This window comes from Phalacrocorax carbo, chromosome 10, assembly GCF_963921805.1.
Source record: "Phalacrocorax carbo chromosome 10, bPhaCar2.1, whole genome shotgun sequence".
Classification (NCBI taxonomy): Eukaryota; Metazoa; Chordata; class Aves; order Suliformes; family Phalacrocoracidae; genus Phalacrocorax; species Phalacrocorax carbo.
In genome coordinates this window covers 11,130,535-11,148,184 of record NC_087522.1, presented here as the reverse complement: position 1 = coordinate 11,148,184, position 17,650 = coordinate 11,130,535, and the positions used below count along the sequence as shown (strand labels likewise).

Here is a 17,650-nt window from a genome sequence, read left to right as displayed (position 1 = left end):
TTTAAAATTATGTGGCTAGTCACAACAGAGTAAATCTAATATAACTATTTTCTTGCTGGGAAGGTGTTACACCACTGTAATGCAAGCAAGGAAAAACTGCCTCTTTCTGTGAGTCCTCCACATATATAGATATTTACACCAAAGAAAACATTGTCCTTGTAGCATATTTTCATTCACTCTGTGCAATGGAGAAAAGCTATTTCTTAGAAGTCAAATCATTTGCATGTTTATAAGGAGGCCATCCACTGCCCTTCACAGGAGTAAAATATACAAGAAGCAGGAAACAGAACCCCTTCTCATAGAATACCCTTTTAATAATTTACTCAGGCTTCCATATTCTGGAGTGGAAGAAAGACAGAATATCACAGCTAGAAACTATTTTATATCTACTGGAACGGATGATCAGAATTCTCATCAGTTTCTAGGTACTATGGAAAGTGCTCTTCTGCAAACAGTAGGGAATATTTTCTGTGTGCTGTCCAAGAAGACTGGATAGCAATGACATTTCTGTGGGCAAAATCATGACATTATCAGATGTTGGCTAGGGTAAGATGGGTGTTTGCTGGTGAGTCAAGTAAAGAAACAGGCAGCATGGGAGGTGGTCATTCTGAGGTGTGTATCTTTCTAAATGAATCAATATTGCAAATGAGCTGAAAATTGTGCAAACAGATGCAGAAAAAATAGCATGCACTCCTTACAGAAATACTTGAGTATTAGTTTATACCCCAATCTGCACCAACCCAAATTCAGTCAGAGATGATAATTTCAGAAGAAACGTCAGTAAAAATGAGACCATCATCACCAAAGGCTTACTTAATCATGAGGTGATTAACTTTGCATAGTAACTTCTGAGGAAATAATTGAAAGGAATTTACCTTCCCCCCCCCCCCAAGAAATGGCCATTAAAAATGATAATTTGTAGCAAACTTAAAATTGCAAACAAAAGGTAAATTAATTACTTAGTCCTTTAGAATTTACTTAAATCACACCTCTGTAAGATCTATTATTACTCTGCTAATAGCAACATATATGAACAGTTGTCTGCGACAGGTTACAGTGAGTGTGTTTTGTCTATTCAGTCTATCTGATAAAACTTCCTGAATAGAGTCAGTATTATTTTCTTTGCTGTTTGCAAGAAGTTTTCATATACCAACAGGGGAGATGTAAACACCTAATGAAATAGGAAAACTCATTGAAAGCCAAAGAATTGAATAGAAAAGATTACCTGAGGGGGAAAGAGGAAGAAAAAAGGAAGCAATTTAGCTTAATTAGTTTTTAAAAACAACAGATTTCATGCTGGTGGCATCCCAATATTTTACTGAATGACAAATCTGTTTCTAGCTCTTTTTGTGCTTGTGTTTAATTCATATAGGGAATTTCCATTTAAGAAACACAGGAGTCTGGTCTGTTGTTTTTGTGGTGGCTGATTCCCAGAGATGTGTATGTTCAGCATATGGCAAAGATCTAGACCTCAAGCTTTGTAATGTGGAGATGTACTGAGATCAGATTCTGGGCTCAAATGAAGAAAAACCTACTAGTTTTTCTAAGAACTCCCTCATAAGAAAGCTGGCTTCTCATGTAAGAGACCTCCAACTTTGCACCAAGTATTTGTATCACACACATTGATTTTTGCAAAACAGGGAGATTTCTCTTTGATTTCCTGGTGTGAGGGGATGAGGTCACATATTACCTTGGTATTGAGAATTTCTCTGGGCAGGATTTTAAATGGGACACGTTCCTGGTCTGGGTATATAATTATAAAAATCTTCTCTAAGGCTGTGATATGTTATATAGTTGTGACTGTGATAAGAAACAGCTATTTGTTCAAGAAAGTAAGCAGCTCCCTTTGCATCCCAAAGCTACTCAAATCTTGGGTCTAAGCTGCTTATGAATAAAGCATGGCAAATCAGGGGCCTTATGTATTCCCTAAAACAGGCAGTTGGGGAGGGGTGAGGAACTGGCATGGCTATTACTCTGTCCCTCTTCTTGGCTGCTGGAAGATTTGGCAGGTGCAAATTGAAATGGAAAGATGTACAGCTATTTACTACACACCTCCTGAGCTAGGAGGAAGCAGAGAGCAGGGCTGGATGCAGAGCCCCTTGACTAGTGCCCCTGTTCTCAAGCTCAGAGGAAACCAACCTCTGTACCAAAGTTGCCTTCTACTCCTCACAAAATCCAGGTGAGGCTGAGGCAGGCTGGACAGTAGGAATGACTTGTTATTCACAAAGAAATAAGCTAAATTGCTGGGTTTTCTGCAAGCAGCACTTACTTGAGTGCTGAAACAATATCATGCAAGATCAGCTAATTTGTCTCATCTGCAGGGTTTTATATATTTATTTATCTATGTGTAGGTGGAGAGAGAACAGAGAGAAACCAGAAGAACAGAATATTAGGAGAAGCTTCTTGTTTTAGACTGACTTGAGGCTACCCTTCTGTCAGGTTAGGTCAGTAGGAAGATCACTGATATGAAATACACGGTGATGTATCTCCTAGAAAGAGGTGGGAAAATGCCACTCTATTATTTCAGTTACAGCAAGACAAATTAGGTTGCTTAGTTTCAGAGTGACATGTGATGTGGTCTGGGGGAAACTGCTTTCGCACCTCACCTAAAGCCACCAGCTAAATGTGTGAAAAATCCTGTTGTCGGAGCATCTGGCAACAAGGCATGTGGTACTGATACCCAAACTAGAGTTTATTTAAAATTGGAAGTAACAGTAGGAAGTCTGGAAAATGTTCTTGCACAATTCAATTACAGTACTTCGTTAAGTCTGTCATAATTCTCCACAGACCTAATTATATGGGCAGCTCTTCTTTAAATCCCACTCAGAACCACTTAATCCTTCTTTAAACACAACATAAATGGCTGGATGAGTTACCACAGGCTATTTTGCAAATGGACTGTACAGGTCTTGAAGAGAGTCTCAATTCAGGCACAAGGGGCAGCTGGAAACTGAGGTCTGAAATGGTCACACCAATCATGTGTGCTCTAATTGCTCTGAAAAATTTCTGCATGTGAGCAAGTCCTTTTTCCACTCTATCAGTATATCTGAGACACCAGTAAAGACACTCTGTGTTGCTAGGTTTTTATGTCTGATGTGTGATTGGAGCTGTACTGAGATGATACTGAGCTGGCTACTGCGCGGTCACTTGCAGACCAGCTTGCATCTGAAGGTGTGAGCTGTAGTGACCTTATCACAGACACCATGAGAAAAAAAAAAAAGTGAAACCTGCTAAATTTATAATCTGGATACTTGAAAACTGTCTCAACTCAGAAATGCAATTTATATTAAAACAGAGGATTTGGTTTCAGCTGAGTGGAGAATCACACGTGAATCCATGAATAATCTGGGGTTTCTTAACTCAGTGGGACTTGAGGTCAAAAAGGATTTTATATTAAAAAAACATTCATTCCGAACTCCCTTTGCTGTTTACATGACTCCATTTTTCCTCATTTTTATGCGTTTGCCCTCGAAGAGGCTGAAGAGATGTGTGCAACCTTGTTATCATTGACTGTAATGGAAATGGACTGGGGCATGCAGATTGCCTAGACAGAGTCTTGGAATCAGCTTCAAAGTAGCAAGGTTGAGCCCTATAATTGGAGTGTCAAAGCCCCTAAGGGTTTTCAAGACCCAATCTGTGAGTGCCATTAGGGTAATTTATGTTAGTGGACATACTTCTGCATGCCCTGAATTTATTTACATCAGAAACACATTCTGCAAATTTTAATCACATTAAAAAATTTTGTATTTTTTATTTAATATTACGGCACAATCAAGTCAGGCCTGGGACTTTTATTTCATTGTTTACAGGAAGACTTTCATAGGAAGTTATCTTATATTTTCAAAGAAACATCTAGTTCAATATTAAATTCTGACTCCTTAGGCATTTATTGCTGTGAGTGCTGAAATTCTGTTTCCTGATCTTTAAACATGGTTTGTATTAGCTTTCAAACTGCTGCCAGACAGGGTACTACTGCAAAAAAGTCCTCCTGCTCCCCCTAAAATTGACTGTTTAGGGGACTAACCAGGGTATTTATTGTGAGTCACAGATGAAAGGTGTGATGTAAAAATAGAGACAGCTGGTAGAACTCTCAGTATTAGAAAAAATCTACATGTAAATCATATTGATAATGTTATAAAACAGCACCAAATCATATATAGATTTACAGCTAGAAAAGATATGATGCTACTTACAGATAATTAGATAGCAAATTGTCCTATTGTACTGAGTCAGTTCCTTGCATAAGCAAAATCCCTACCTTAGATCCAGATGGAAGAATATGAAAGCAGGGATGGTGCACTATCTTGAAGTGATAGTTTAATTTGACAGGGTGGATCCTGTATGACCTCGTCCATGTGTGACTTCATACGTGGAGAAAGAGTCTGGAATCTTTGTAAGGGAAATGCCTGAGTGTAGAGGACACTGGACCTCAAAAAGCTAAATCCTACTGTAAAGAGTAAAGCCCCAGATAATGGTCAAATTAATCTTTTCATCTTCCTGAGTCCACCCTCCTGCACCTGCAGAGTCATACAATACCGAGCTTATTCATAGGACATGTTGGGAAAAAAATCCAGACAAAGTAAGGCCAGACCCTTTGAAGATCTGTATGTCTTGATCTTAGTTTAAAACAGCTTTGGTTCCTTTCTTCCAATATCCTGCTTGAAAGACTGCTTCGGAATGTTATTGCTTTGGGTAATTACTAGTTTCCAGTCTAAGCTTATTCTTTACTTTATTTTACACCAGCCGTTATAATTTAACATTAAAAAATCCTTTTCCCTGTCCTTGATCCTTTTCTCTTAGCTAATCAAAATTTCCATCTTCACAAGTGGATGAGCACCAAAATTTTGGCAGCATCAGAAATCAGGAGAATGCTGAAATATGAAAGCTTAAGTGCAAGATAAAAGAAATGGAATTTCTCATCCAAATAAAGGATGGCAGTATAGATTTTAAGATATATTAACTCTGAATACCACATTAGGTCCTATGCATCACATCAGATTTCTCCAAGAACTCCAGATGGGTTCAGATTCACAGGGTCTTCATTCTCAGAGAAGGATGAACAACTATTGAGAGACGAGCTGTTTTTTCAGGATATCATTACAACCAAAATAAAGTCTTCTATGCACAGAGCAGTTTCTTAAGACTAGAGAGATCTTTTTCCTGGGGGAAGTGTAAGATTAAAGGGTTGCATAATTACCCACTTAGGAAATTGGAACTGTCATAAATTGACAAAGCCAAAGCCAAAGCCAAGAATAATTTCTGCTTATAAATTTCTCAGGATACCAAACAAGACAATTTAATTGATACTTTTTTTTGAGAGGCAAGATGTTTATAGATCTTATCATTATGGATTTGTGCTGATATATATCTTTAAATAGGGAACAAGGGCAGAAAATGGTCCCTAAATTAGAAAGTTGGAACCATAATTTTAAAAGCTTCTAGTTAGCAAAGTACTGAAGACTATCCTTACTTAGCAATCACTTTTACTGCCTGAATGTCTATTTCTGCTTGTGAATGTGTCCTCGAATTAGAAAACTCAAAGCAGGATCTCTTTCAGGGTCAGTTTTTAAACCAGTCTTTCTTCAGTGCAATACTGCTTGGTCTACAGAAGTACAGCATAAAAGATGCAAAGCAACTAAGAATCTCATTTGGGCACTGGGCAGGTACAGGCACTTTTTTACATGAGACATGAAAGGAGTCATTATGTGCAATACTTTGAGTATGAGACAATAAGGAGTTAATATTCAACACTGTGAATCTGGCATTTGTATTTCAAGAGAAAGCTCAGTGAGACCACAGTGTACAAAAGCCTGAAATGGAAAAGAACAGACTGCTGCCAACAGGCTTTTTGCAAAGGTAAATAATGAAAAATAAAGCTCCAGAGCTTGAAGATCAGAACAAGAACGTACAGGATAAGCAACTAAAAGATTCTTTTTATAACAAGAGGCTCTTAGATATGGAACGGTCAGGGAAGTGATTCTGGAAGTGCAGTGGGCAATTGCACACAGTGCTTTTTATGTTCTCTGCTTACCTAATTTTAAAATGGGGTCATATGGTAGAGTGTGAGTGGGGCACTTTTGAAGTGGAAACTCAGGTTGTAATATGTCTAGACTGTAAATCTAACTGTGCTAATTAAGAAAAAAAAAAGAATATTCATGACCTGGACAAAATAAATCCCAATATTATAATTGTGCTATTGCACTCAGATCACAGCTGACTGTTTGAACAGAGCCATCTCCAGTCACATCAGATGATTTAATATACATTGGAAGGAAATGATATGGCAAACAGACTGATCTCTGGTGGTTGTTAGCAACAGGGCTTTTTGTTACCGTGTGGTAGTTCAAAGACTCATTCAGATTCTGCTGAATTCAACAAAATCATGACTGTCAGTTCTGTCTTACTATTTTGCTTTTTTATGGCATTCTTTTTTCCATCAGCATTGACCAAAGGCTAGCATATCACAGCCCAGCTCCACAAAATTCATCAGGTGTTAGACAGTTTTAGAGAATACCAACAGATTTCTGTAGATTGCTGAAAAGCCAAGTCTGGACTTCCAAGACTTTCAAACGTATTTTTCTACTTCAAAGGCAAAAACAGCTGCATGCCTGGAAGGGCAAGTTATATAAAAAATTTAAAAATTAATAATTTTAAAAAGTAGGCTGAAGTGAAAGACTTCTGTTGACTTCAGTGAGCCATGGATTAGGAGAAGGGACCTGCAGAAGCCACAAGACAAATTCACACTTTCCTGTCCCCTCAACACAGCTGCTTTTCCCCCTACAGTGTCTGCATGGGATAGGGCTTACTGCTAAGATTTCTGCATAAAAGAAAACTCCAAGTTTTGTTTTGTTTATAATTTGAAGTTATTTACATGTGCTTAGTGAATGCTGATCAGACTGTTCAAAGATGGCAGAAAATATATGTAAGTTATAACAGAATCAAGTTATGCATAAAACTGCACATACTCATTATAAGTCATGGTAGCCTTTTATTAGAAAACAGGAAGGAGTAATTTTATATATTGCAGAAACAGATTGTTTTTGATATTCAATGTTAAATACTAACCAAACTGAGAGCTGGTCAAATACTGAATGAGAAGAAGCAGATGAATAGAGCAAAAGAAATAATCATAGTATCCATATTTGACTTCTTCCAAAAGTTGATTTATTTGAGAAATTAATCCAGCAAAATTTGAAATAAAACCTTCCAAAATGTATTTGCCATATAATAAGTACATCTTTTTAGGTTACTTGTGCCTTTCCTAGTCTTTTCTAATGCTGTTAATATGTCCTACAATCAGAAGATTTTCATTTTGATTACAAAAGAAATAAATCTATTTCCATAAGCAATCTGTGCAAAAGCAGCTATCATCCTAAGGGATGGTAGAAAGTATATTTTATTCTCTCTGGTTGGAAAATAAAAATATTTTCACTGCAGCTGATGCTGCAACGGTGCTTTTCCCAGTGATTCTAACCATTACTGTGAAAGCAAGAAATGGCAAGTTTAAATGAATGATAATTCATTTTGGTCATCTTGGAGAGATGTTGTGCATCTACAGGTTGTACCAGAGTATCTCTCTACAGACATGAAATTCTAATCTCTTGACTGAGGAGCTGCTGAATAGACCGCAGATGTGAAGGGATTGCTCTAGTCTAACAGTTTATCTCAAAACATAAGTGATCTTTATGCAGCGCAGTACCGAACTGAGGTGGTCAGTACTTTGTATTTCAGGTACTGGAAGCATAGATGCACCACAATTCCCCATGAATCAGAAAAATCACCCATCTTCTTTTTCTCCTTCCCCGAATGACTGTTCAGAAGCAGGGATATTTGGTGACTGTGACATTCCCCAAGATCCTGGTTTCTCAAAGCCAGACAGCTGCACCATGTCCAAACCAACGCTGAGCCCAGGCAGTCAAACCAGTAGAAGTGGCAGAATGTACTCAGCACCATGACAGTCAGGTCACTTCCACACTGGTACTGTCCTATACTACCTTCTCGGTTTCTCCCAGTCTACCCATTTTAAATTGCACCATGTTGCCTGCCTGTTATGGAAGCCAGGAACAAAATATATTGCAGCTGTTTGTATTGTGTTTAGCTGTTAGCTATATTTATATGGTAATTCCAGCATAAAACACTGAATAAATAACATTCCACACACGTGCCAAATTTAATTGTTGTTAGGTTTCAGTCACAGAACGCTGAAGCAGGCTAGATTAGGAACAAGCAATAAGATCTGGGATTTTTCTGCACAGCTTAGTTATTGGCCACTGCATCCTACTCCTTATGGGTTAAATCAAAGAGAAGAAAAACCCTCTGGGTCTCTGAATACTTTTGAGGCAACAGTAAAAGGTATAGTAAAAAGTCTGGCTACAAGACTAGTCATTCGTGCCTCCAGGTGACAAGCTAGTGACAAACTACAGGAATCACCTGATTCTTTTCATATGAATGTTTTTTTTTTTTTAATCTGGAATATTTTGTATTATAACTATTTATTTTTCTGCATTATGCAACTATTTCATTTTCCACCAAGTATGCTGTTTTTAAGGTGCATCATCTGGTTCTCTCTTCATCCACCTCTAACCCATGCCTCCTGCTTACTTCTGCTTTGGCTCATCAACTAACACTGGTCTTGAAAGTCTTGATTTTGATACCTGAAACAGCATTAAGAATGCAGTTGCTGCACCATGCTCTATTAGCATTTAATATACTTCAGTGAAAAAGGATTAATTTGAGAATTTCACTAAATTCTTGAGAAAGCCCCAAAAGTGCTGACCCAGATTTGGAACAAAACTTAGGCATTAACAGTATTTTAACAAGGATTATTTTACTATTGGACAATTTAAGGGAGTAGGAATAGGCCTCAGATTGCTATGTTGAAATCCAATCCAAGACAATAATGACTTAAAATAATTTTCAACTGAAGCACTGTAATTGAGTGGGCTGAGCAGCCAGGTTTGTTGCTGGGTGGTGTCCACATCACAGAACCCATGCACCTGATGTGTACTGCAATCCTTTAAGGAGCTCTCAGCAGTCATAGACTGAACAAACAGAGTCTCATTCAATATGGTTTGTCCATGTCAAAGATGAAACAAAAGTGGCAGAGTAGCTGGGCCATTACCCTTACCTATGCTGGAGCTCTTCTGTTGCTGAATGACTGCGATGACTCTTCAAAGCTGAGTGACTGATAGTTTTTAGACTGATACTTTTTAGATAGTTTTTAGACTTGATAGACTAACAGCAACAGATTCACAAGCAAGAAAAAGGATAAACAATGTCCTGAGGAGACACTGTGATCCAGTAGACCTTGGTACTGGCTCTGCCGCAGACTTGCTATGTATCCATAAGCGATGCATCACTCAAGTCTTACTGCCTCTAGCTGGTAAATTGTTTTAGGTGTTCATGGAGTAGAGGTCTGATTGCTGCTCTTATGTGGATACCACCAGAATAGCAATGACATAGTTTTGGGTTTCTACAGCATAGGTTTGGGACCCTTTGTGTTATTAATACATCTCACCTTCTCCATGCCTCTGTGTTTTACAAAGATAATGGTAACAAAACCCCCAAATTAGAATTAATCCAGGTAATGGTTGTAGAGCACAATGAGCTTCTCAGGGAGCAATATTCTCACATCAAGTGACAGCAGCAGGATTTTTGCTGATAATTACTTTTTCCTTACAGCATTCCTCACCAGTTTGTCTGAAACTGTTGGCACCAGGTGTAATGCATTGTCCCATTTCTCACTGTATGTCTTCAGGCTTCTTTTAAAGTTTCCTTTGCACTTATGGACTTAATAGGCATTTTTGTTGTTGTTGTTGCTTTTCATCACAGGTGGCTAATGTCCCTCATTATATGTAATAGCTTGATAATTTTATTTCTATCTAGTAGTTATTTTCATGCTAGTATCTTTTTGTGCATACAGTAATAGTATTTTACTTGTTTCTTTGTCACTGAAAATTATCCTGGAGATTGCAGAGCAGACAAAATAGTTTCATCCTGTCACTGGCTGTGACTTAATCTCAGTGTTGTCTCTACTTTTGCTTTTTGAATTCTGGCTCATTACCAGAAAAAGACCTTAATAACAATATATGCTAAAAAATAGTTGACTAGTGCATGCTTGCTTTAAATAAAATGAAACATATCTTCATTCATTTATGAAAAGGTAAGAGACTTCTGTGTGAAGCTGTTCAGAATCATGTCTCAAAGCACTAAAGGTGTCATTCATCACTGGGACAGAGCTAGAGCTTTACTCAAAGGCTTAATAATGTTAACATATTCTTTCCCAAGTGGTTTACATTGCAGGAGCTCAAACCATTTTGTGAAAAATAATTAATTATCCTGCTGCATAGCTGCTGCCAGGTAAGCCAAACAGTTATCCATAATATTAGAAGAGAAATTCAGACACAAACAGATCGGTGATTTGTGAGGATCAGCACAGTGAAGGTGTGAGGTGGGAATCCTGACCTCTGGCCTCTTCAGAGGCTTGTGTTTCCAGAGCGTCCTCACACCTGTGCTCTACTATTTCAGGAATTCTGGGAAATATGGTGTTCAAATTGTGCCTTTTCCCTCAAAGCCTGCCTTAAAAAGGCATACTCTTCAGATGGGGCCAAAGTGGGTGGTATACTGCAGCTGTGTGGGTTTACAAGACCTATGTACTCACCTGTCTAAAGGGAATTGGCAGCTGCCAAAGGAGTTTACCTCATAGGAAAAGAGGTTTAGAAAAGCTGGAGATTTAATGCAAAAATGGTACCAATCCTTAATAGTGCACAGGTGAACATGCATAATGTATGGATTGACTTCTGTTCCTTCTGCTTGGAAGACCATGCCTACCCCTCTAGAATCAGCTTTTGATCTCTTCAGCCCCACAGTGTCGCCATACTCTATATCCTCACCTTCAAATTTCTTCCCATTTCAACTGCCTGGTCTGTTTTTATCTCTCAAAGTTCCCTTAATCCAGCTCTTGCCAACCCTCCTTCCAGCCTGAGATCTCCATGAGAATTAATCACCTTAGAGAATGTTCACAGCACATGTACTGCTGTGAAGATAAACTAAACCACTCCTCATATCTCTGTATTATTCTAGTTATATTTTTAAGTTTGCAGACAAGTTGCAAACTAATATCTTTCAGTTTCTATATTTATTTCCCTCCGCTTCAAACTCGTAGCACCTTGCTTACATTTTTGATTTTTTGGAAAACATTGCATAATTTTGGATAGCTTTCAAAAATATTTTCTCTGTTTCAAGCACCCATTGAGTGGAATGTGAAGGAGAATCTGTGACTGTTCTGCAATAGGTCAGACTAGACTACTGCTTGTTACACTAATTCTTGTGTTGGCTTTAAGCACGTACTCAGGACATAAGGCTTGTTCATGATTCCCCTCCTGAATTATTGAAATCACAGTATGATAGCTGATCTGATCCAAGGGGTAACACAGGAGCATTTACAGCTAGAGTTGCAGAGTGGAAAGGAGATAGGGTTTGTTTGTTTTGGGTTTTTTTCCCTGTTTTCTGAGTTCTTGAGTACTAATTTTAAAATATGTATGTATGTGTAATATATTTGTGGCTTATCTTTCTAATTACCAGCATTATTGGCTTTAATTCATGGTAGCATCAGAATAAATCCCTATCTCCTCCTTAATATTTTTGGAAAATGAATTTGTTTTCTCTGCTTTCACACACAGATCAGCTTGACATCATTTCAATGGCTGAAACAACAATGATGCCTGAGGAAATTGAGCTTGAGATGGCAAAGATCCAGAGACTTCGGGAAGTCTTAGTCAGAAGAGAATCAGAACTCAGGTTTATGTAAGTATCAATGCTTCTGGGAAAACACTATGCAAAATTAATCAAAATAGGAAAGAATGCTATTTAGAAGACTTTTATCTGCTTGACATTTTAAAAGGAAGAAAGATAAAGAGCATCCCAGTTAAGTGAATGCTTACAAAATGCCATTGGGAAATTATTTTTGTAGTTGCAAAGGAAATTACCTTTTTTATTCAGCACCTTTTTTATTCAGCATGATTTGCAGAAGACATAAAAGGGATCTATTACTTACAAAAGGAAACTGTAGCAAAGTACGTGTCTACAGAGCATATTTTTATACCTGACTTCAGTCCTTTGTGGTAATGATATTTGTCTGAAGAAAATATCAACAGCTAGGGGATTTGGAGCTTCAACAGTCTAACCTAATTCAGGCTTTATTCCTCACTTCATTAGTGGTCTTAGACAGTTCATGTCACAAGAGAGCACACTGTGTTCTGGACTAATAGCAGCCAAGCTTTGACATTTGTTAAGTGGAAGCCATTAAGTTACTAACACAAAACACATTTTGATGTATCAAATTAAGTAACAATACTCCAAGAGAGATTTTCAAAACTGTCAAAAGGGTCAAGCATAGGAGCCTCACTGAAGGTTAATGAATATTAATCCAGTTCTGATTATGACATCAATAGGGTTTATATTCCTAAAGCAATGAATTTAGAAGACCAGGACTATTAATAAGGAGTATATTATTTTGAAGTCCCATCTGTCTGTGAGTACCTGAGGTCAGAAACTAATGCCTTTGCTGACAGGCAAGAACCTCAGTAGACCTAAAACCTGCTGAACCCAGACCCTTGGCATTAATGAAGCTACCGCAGCCTGAAAAAACTCACTTGCTGTCTTCTCCCTTTAAAGTACAAAGATAGGACAGGTACAGTGCCCTGACTTGTACTGCCAGAAGTTGAAATCATCACCTTCAAACAGCACAGACATCTGTCTTTGAGTACTACCCCAGAAGATTTCAGCCCAGAATTGCTGCTTAGACACCTTTGGAAATAAGGGCTAGTAATAGTGACACTGACCTTTGATAATAATGTAGTGGTACAAATAAAGTAAACAGGAAGGGTTTTGTCACACCTGCTGCTGGTAGTCAAATAACTACTTGGTTATTGGCTTATACATAAATTTAATCCAGAAGAAGCCTCATCATTAAACCCTGCACTTCTCTTGACATATTCTGTATTAAACAAAGCACTGAAATAAACAGTCCCAGTGAATGAGAGACATGACGGACATCTGCTTGTCATCCTTTTGCATGTTCTTCACTTGTTCTGTTTGTTCTTGTACCCAGTCTGTTCTTTTCATTTCCCCCATGCTCACACTCATCACACTATTTACTCTGTATTGCCTAGCAGGTGTTTGAGTAAGGAATTTAACACAGAGGAGCTTGCTTATTGAAAAGGGAATTTAACTGACATTCATACTGTGCAATGATACTCCTCCTGCATTAGATATTGTCCAAACACACTCTGCCTAGAGCCACCCAAGAGCACTCCCCGGCTGTTCACTGGCTGAGTGAGGAAAGCTCTTCTGAGCATGGAAGTCTCCACTGGATTTGGCGCCAGGTATTAGCAAAGAAGGCAGGTGACAGAGGCAGCAACTGCCAGAGATGGCTCCACTCTTGTCTTTTCTAAGTCATGGAAAGCCAAGCTTGTTGCTGCTGCCACTGTCTTCAGCAAGAGGGACTGAGGTCTGTGCCACTGCCACAGACCATCTCATTCCTTCAGCAGGAGTGGGCCAAGATGACCACTTTTCTAGGGATATTCACACAGCTTTCTAGCCCAACTGCTCCCTTCTCTGTGGCAGACTATCCTGACACTGCTCATTAATCCTTGAGGCAGCTAAATTCAGTTTGTTAACACCACTGAATGAAATGGTAAGATAGCGTCTGTCTCTGCACTGGGACTCTACTTGCAAACCAGGACTGCACTGATCATGATTTTTCAAGCCCCATATAGGTGTCTCATCTTTCTAAGCCCATTTACAACAGGCACATTCTTCATACTGGCTCATCAAGTGTGAAAGAAAAGGCAGCTTCTGCCACTCACAAAGGCTTCTAGAATTAGGAGTCAAAATATTGCCTATTTGACTTTATCTCTTTTTTAAAAATGTTTTTACATTTTATTCCTGACAAGTGAGAAGCATGTTGCTGCTAGTGATGTCCAAGTAACATAACAGCACCTGTTCCTTACTGCCTTTCGTTCTGGACAGTTTACACTGACACAGGGGCTTGGTTGCATTTGTCTTCAGTGACAAGCATCTTTTAATGACAAATGTCTTTTAATGACCTCTTGCTGAGATTAAGAGCACAGCTTACAGTTACCTGAGTGATCCAAGTTTTATATTTGTTTAACTAAACAAATTACATAAACTCTAACTCATAGATGTATTGTGGAAGACTTTATATGTGGCCATATTTAATTTTTTTTTCAGTTGTTTCCTGAAGTAACGCATTGCCAGTGTCCCAAGACCAGAATTCTATATGTAGGTCATGAATTTTGCTAATTGTTTTCTCCTGACAGGACTAGATTCCTCTGTGAATGACCTATTCAGCCAGCTGCACGAAACTGAGCTGCCGCAGACAAGTTTAAGGCAGACTCAACTTGAACATGTGGCTACTAACTAGCAGTACTACACCTATGCTCGGACTACTGAGTTCAAGACCAGCTTTAATGAGAACGAGATCTCTTTAGTTCTTGTACCTGCTTTAGCTTTTCATTCAATTATAACAAAAGGATAAAACCTACCTAGAGTAGTGGAGAAAATGTGTGGTATGTTTATTCTCTTTTTTCCCGCTCATGCTGTTAGCAACAGAGTAGAAATTCTCAAGTTAAATTGGGCTTTTTTTAGATCCTGTAGAAGTATGAACATGAGGAAATAATTCCATATCACTTACACACCCAGCCACAGCTTATATCTCTAGCTAAATTTTTAAAAGTAATGGCTTATTCTTCTCACTGTCTCTCTGTATGACTGATTTTTTTATTCACATGTAGCCAGTTCCTAAGGCTAGGACAAAGTACATTGAGGCTGTGCTTTAAAAAAAAAATAATAAAAAAAGGAAATAAGCTAGAGGGTTTGTGCTCTGAGTGTACCACCAGCCCTAATGATGGTCATGGCTCTCTCCTGTCAGAGGCACACAGCCTGTCAGCTCCACTTAAACACACCAGCAACTACAACAACTCTTCACAGCACAGAAACTGTATTTTAACAATATTCACACTCAAGGATAAGAAAACAAAACACTGCAAGCTAGACCTGTTGCTGATGGAAATCAGAGCAAGCTCTTCCCCTGTCAGAGTGATGCAGGTTTAATCCATGGAAGGAACTTGCTCTAAGACTGCTAATTGAAATTACTGTTTTCCTTGAAGAAGGTGCACAAAGACAATTGAGATGAGATAATAATAAAACTCACATTACTGATGTTTGAAACAGCTTTGCAACAACATGTGTTGTCTTTAACTGTTATGTAAACATTCTGCCCCAAAAAAATGCAGTAGCCATAAAATAAGGACATTTGGCAGAGAACTGTTCCAGGTTAGCATATCAGCCAGTACAAAAAAAAAAACCAAAAACCAACCAAACAAAACAAAACCAAAAAACCAAACCCAACTGAAAGGAAAAACCTTAGCAAGGTCTGGATGCTCAGCGGACCTGGAGTTGGTTTGCATTTTTCACACTTGTGTGCATGAACCAGTAAAAACTTTACCTGCTGATATGTGAGATGACATTGATAATGTAATATTCTTCCAGGCAGTTCCTCAGCTGTGATCTATATAGCATTTGTCTCTCTTCAAGCATCGTGAGCACTACATGAGGGATTCCTCAGCAAAACATAGACAGCTTTCCTTGCTTTGAAAGTTAAGGCATCAAGGCCTTATTTTTACCATAGTAATACTATGAGGTCCATATTCTCTCTCCTCACTGAACAAAGTAACACCAATGAATAATGAAGTCTGTAGGACAACAAAAGGGATAAAATGATGTATGTTGCTCCTACGTCACTACACAAATGTTACATTACAGTACTCGCAGTTGATAACACTTTAGTATCTAAATAAAATCTTTACTGAACAGTTCATCATCACTAAAAGCTTTAAAGGAGTCACCCTGTAGGGGTGAAAGAAAGAGTGGGATGGTGAAGAAATAAAAGCCAGATACTTAATCATCATCATTATTATTTCAAAGCAAGTCCTAAATATTTGAAAATCAGACAGTGGGATTAAACTACAAAATAAAAGAATTTAATAGTATTAGGCTTAAAAAGTGGTACAAAGTAGTGTTCAAAAGCCATACAAAACTATATGTGGGTTTTTTTCCTCATACATATCACAGAATGGTAGGAGTTGGAAGGGACCTCTAGATATCCAAGCAAACTCTGTAAACTCATCTGTTAGCCTGTGTCTGTCAAACATACTATTAGTTCAAGACACCCAGCTTTTTAGTTTTCGAAATTGAAGTGAGGAATATTTCAATTATATTTGAAGAAATTTCACATACATTTCTGTGATTAAATATTGAGTTAAAACATCAAAGCTTGTTTTTCTGGTTTATGAATTTCCCTCTACCTCTTTGCAACAGTCACACTGAATAAGCAAGTTGCTTTGTGCTGTGCTGGATATCAGAATTACTCATGATCTTCGCTCTGGTCCATCGATAGAAAGGTTAATCTCCTCAGAAAGAACTTTTCCACCTTTATAAAGAGATTTGGACACCCAGTCAGCAACAGTAACTCACATGACACTGAAGTCAGTCACCACATAAGAGACCTTACCTGCCTGCACGTTTGTGATTCTGGTTAAAGAAGGGAAAGGGCAGCAAAAATTCCTTTAATAAGGGGCACACTTTATTTTTAACATTTAGAGGGAGTCCTTCATAGGTGCCCTTCGACTGCAGAGCCATGCAAGGCAGTGCTAACTGCTTGCTCTCACAGGTAAAACAAGGTCTGCGGCAGCTGAGACAAAATGGCTACCATTCTGTGGCAGTTTAACCACACAATACAAAATGGCTGCCCTGTCTGTGGGGCCACTGCAGCAACACTTACCCTGACACCTGCCGCCTTCTTGGAACAGCTTTGAGGATTTTTTTTCCTTCCTCACAAACTCTGACGTTCCCCTTATTGTCTGCTGGGCTGTGTGCATAGATGGCCATGAGCTGCTAGCTAAGGCACTCAAATCTATGTTTTTCTAGTGACTACCTCCAGTCCGTGGCTCCAGTGGGAGGCAGTGGAGCACTGGCGAGTCCATCCCAGGAGGCATTCATGAAAACCGGGGGATATTTGGATGCAGGGCTGTTAAATGCATGTGTCTTCCACCTGTCCTTCAACAAAAACACTGACTGGTCAGATCATCGCATGAAGCACCCGGGAAGGCCATGTAACCTGCTCCAGACCTGAACTCAGTGGAGTTTAGGGGGCACAGCTCTGAAAATTAAACTGTCTGTCAGACATCTACTGACAGCTTCCAGAAATTACATCATTCCTGACTGGTGGACAAGTCAGGTATGTACTAATATCCAGCAAAATTACTTTAAAATTCAGAAGTTATTTTTAAGAAGGTGTTGCAATTTGTCCGCATCTCTATACCAGGCCCACAAATCATGTACTGTCCATGACTCCACAGAGCAATACATACTGTTTTTAGTGAGACAGACCAATAAGTTACTGTTGAAGGGGAGTACCTGTTTGCTCTTAGACAAATACAGATATTTCTGTAGTCTGCCTATCGCTGTGTTAAAGAAAAACTTCCCCAAAATACAGAAAAAGTGAACATGCAGTAAGAACAGTGGAAACAGGAATTACCATTTAAAAACGAAACACCAAAAACTTTTA

General features: G+C 38.6%; 1 protein-coding gene across 2 annotated transcripts in view; it reads left to right on the top strand.

Annotated features, from left to right (window-relative positions):
- BMERB1 (bMERB domain containing 1) overlaps positions 1–17,650 on the top strand; it is a 74,419-nt gene that overhangs the window by 31,501 nt on the left and 25,268 nt on the right. For both annotated transcript variants that reach the window (XM_064461862.1, XM_064461859.1), the window contains exon 2: positions 11,682–11,805. In XM_064461862.1, the coding sequence (XP_064317932.1) occupies positions 11,682–11,805 (124 nt within the window). The remainder of the gene's footprint in view (positions 1–11,681; positions 11,806–17,650) is intronic.